This window comes from Montipora capricornis, chromosome 10, assembly GCF_036669925.1.
Source record: "Montipora capricornis isolate CH-2021 chromosome 10, ASM3666992v2, whole genome shotgun sequence".
In the NCBI taxonomy this organism is placed as follows: domain Eukaryota; kingdom Metazoa; phylum Cnidaria; class Anthozoa; order Scleractinia; family Acroporidae; genus Montipora; species Montipora capricornis.
Window position 1 is genome coordinate 18,188,880 of NC_090892.1, and position 3,008 is coordinate 18,191,887.

A 3,008-nucleotide genomic window follows, 5' to 3' on the forward strand; every position below is an offset into this window, starting at 1 on the left:
TAAAGACTGGGGGAAGCACTCAACATCAAGCCCAATGTACCCAAGGGCAAAAGGAGAAAAGGAATCGCTGAGAAAGCAGCAAGCAAAGTGTGACTTTGACCGATGACACAGTACAAGACCCAACCCACCCTTGCTACCAGATGAGATAGTGTATATCAAGGACTTGAAGACAACCGGCACAGTTACGGGACCAGCGGCTACCCCCCATTTCTACCATGGGCAGACGCCAAAAGGAACTCTTAGGAGGAAACGCATCCACTTATCACCTCTTCCCAAAGAAGAACCTACGACAGAAAGTCCAAAGGAAGACAATCTACCATCTCCACGTCTCAAGTGATCAAACGAACCTGAAAAGTTAAGGAAACGTGGGTCTCTGAACAGTGACATTATACTAACATTTGTGATATTCTATGTTAAGACATTTGTCTATGTTGATATTTTCATTAGACCCTCACACATGACTTAAAAAGGGGGATCTAGTGTAATGTTGATTTCGTGTCAATCATAAGAACTAATTATGTATGCGCATAAAGGAGACTAATTAAGTATGGTGTAAAGAAACCCTGACACGTGTTTGCGCTTGGTTTCTGTAGCTCTTTTTATTCTAAAATACGGTGACACCACAATGATGGCAATAAAGACATTTAAGTTTAACAACTGTGGACGCATACAGTATGCAATATTGATTAGTTTAGCTTACACAGCGATACTGGTAAGGGTTTTTATCTTTTCTTAGTCCGTTATTTGTACAAACGTTCTTAAAATTACAAAGTTTGAAAAATAATTATTTTTGCTAAGTTTAATGGACAGCGAAAATTAAGTTCATTTTTGAGGTCACCGCAGATGACTAGCACGCGGCTTTTTCCTCACATGACAATCTTTATATTTTTTACATGTCTGTTCATCAGACCCCAGTTGTTCGAAGGGTGGATAGCGTTATCCACTGGATAGATCACTATCCACGGGATAACTCAATTGGTTCTGCTAGTGTTTATCCGCTGGATAGTGATTCAACCGGTGGATAGCGTTATCCACCTTTTGAACCACCGAGGCCAAATTGGTCAATTTCCGAGAGAAAAGATTCTTCCTCTATGTTATTTTCAGTTTTTCTGTTCCTTATTTGCTGCTTGTCTGCAAAATTTATCGCCAACGATACAAAAACCCAACCAAAAAAATTAACTCTTCTGAAGTTCATGTTCGTGTTAAATTGAGGGAAGATTGGAAACAATACACATTGGAATGCCTGTGGTGAAATCCTGGCCTCGTAACTGGAGAATCCAGCCAATTTCTGCGGCCTTCCATGCACTAAGCCAGTCTTTCCTCTTACTCATTGAAACCCTCCCAAACTTTCCCAATGATCAAATAGAAATATCAGGGCACGTACTGATCATGATATATGGCCGTTAGTTTGTGTGTTTGTTTCATCGAGTCACTTTGCCATAAGATCAATTCATGCAAAAACAAATAGAAATAAGTAGAAAACAAATAACATTGACACAAGAAAAGAAACTACTTTCAGTTAACGTTGCTCTGCTGTTCAGTTTTTGTTTGATTTCTTTCAAGTCTTCCTTGAAGTCTTTTATCTCTTTCTTTATGTAAGCCAGAGAGGCGTCATCTTTACTTTGGGCCTGGCTTAGATCTTTATTCAGAGTTCCAAGGTCTTCCTTTATCTCAGATAGAGGTTTGGAAATCTTTGCAAACAGAAGATTATAGGAAAGATCTACAGAGATGGTCAGATTCTCTCGCATTGTCTTCATCTCGTCCCTTATTTCCTTGAGTGGTTTCTGCAACTTAGACAGTATCGCCTTTCCATTTGCGGTTACGTCTTTCCTCAGCTCAGTGACGTCTTGCTTTATTTCACCCAGTTCATGCAGAAAAATTGCCGCTGAAATAAGGTTACCTTCACTGATATTGAGATCTTTCAGCGCGTTTATAGCAACCGAATGACCTACAAAATGAAACAATAAAATCGTTATATCTCCCAGGACTAACGTTGTTGTAAGCTAAATTGGCCACACTCTTTCAGAGAGGGTTTTGCAAAATTTCTTGCTCTAACCCCTCGGTGGCCGCCATATGTCAAAAACCTATGTACAATTTAATACGAGTTGACAGCAGGGAATTCAGTGTACAGTAAATGAAACTAAATTTATCTGAAATTTGTACAATTTTACATCGATCATTTTCGCTTGGCTTCCGCGCAGCCACACTTCAGAAAAAAAGATGATCACTAAAAGTGCAGCCTGAGAAGTAAAAAAAAAAGACGGTCTTATGGCAAACTGTTTAAGCGTGCGGTAGCATTAACCACGAAAGTGAATCTCATTTTGATAAAAATTGAACAATTTAAACCTCATATTTTAAAATTTAGTCGGGGAATTGCAGACATCTACATGTGGACAAATGACCTGTATATTTGCCTAGTGTCTTTTATTTTATTCATTTATTTTTTCATCATCATGTAGAGCGGCCCGCCTTTAATGGCAAAAGGTACCAAGACTCTGGATTACTTCTAAGGCACACTGACACTGTTCAGCTGTAATCAACTTTCAACTTCAACTCAACGTTCAACAAGTCTGACCACTAACTAAGCTCTAAAGCCCACCGCACACGGGGCGGGCTTAACTATTGCTGCTAACTACTTTTGAACGCTTCAATTTAGAATAAGGTGGCACCCTTGTTTTGTCCAACAATTGGACTTTAAATGTTCGCAAAATAGTACTAGACATCATATATTCAAGAAAGAAACACTTATCTTAAACATAACGTGTACTAAACATGATAAATCAAGAAGTGAAATCTCAGCGAAGGAATAACAGGTCAGAGCTTCGACCCATCGATCGAGTCTCCTGTTCGGCAAATATGACTGAACAAGCTTATATATTTGAATCACTATGCCTGCTTTTTCTGGTTTGATGTCAATCGAGTGGAAAACTGAGTAAATTTAATATAGGTGACTATACGAGGAATTGCATGAAATATTCGTTTCCCGGTGGTTTCGAACTAACTAAACC

The 3,008-nt window shown here is 39.0% G+C and overlaps 1 protein-coding gene across 3 annotated transcripts in view; it reads right to left on the reverse strand.

Moving 5' to 3' along the window:
• Nucleotides 1-573: 573 nt before the first annotated feature.
• Nucleotides 574-3,008, reverse strand: part of LOC138022194 (uncharacterized protein PF3D7_1120000-like) — an 8,751-nt gene continuing 6,316 nt past the window's right edge. For all 3 annotated transcript variants that reach the window (XM_068869227.1, XM_068869228.1, XM_068869230.1), the window contains one exon: nucleotides 574-1,948. In XM_068869227.1, the coding sequence (XP_068725328.1) occupies nucleotides 1,446-1,948 (503 nt within the window). In that variant the 3' untranslated portion in view covers nucleotides 574-1,445. The remainder of the gene's footprint in view (nucleotides 1,949-3,008) is intronic.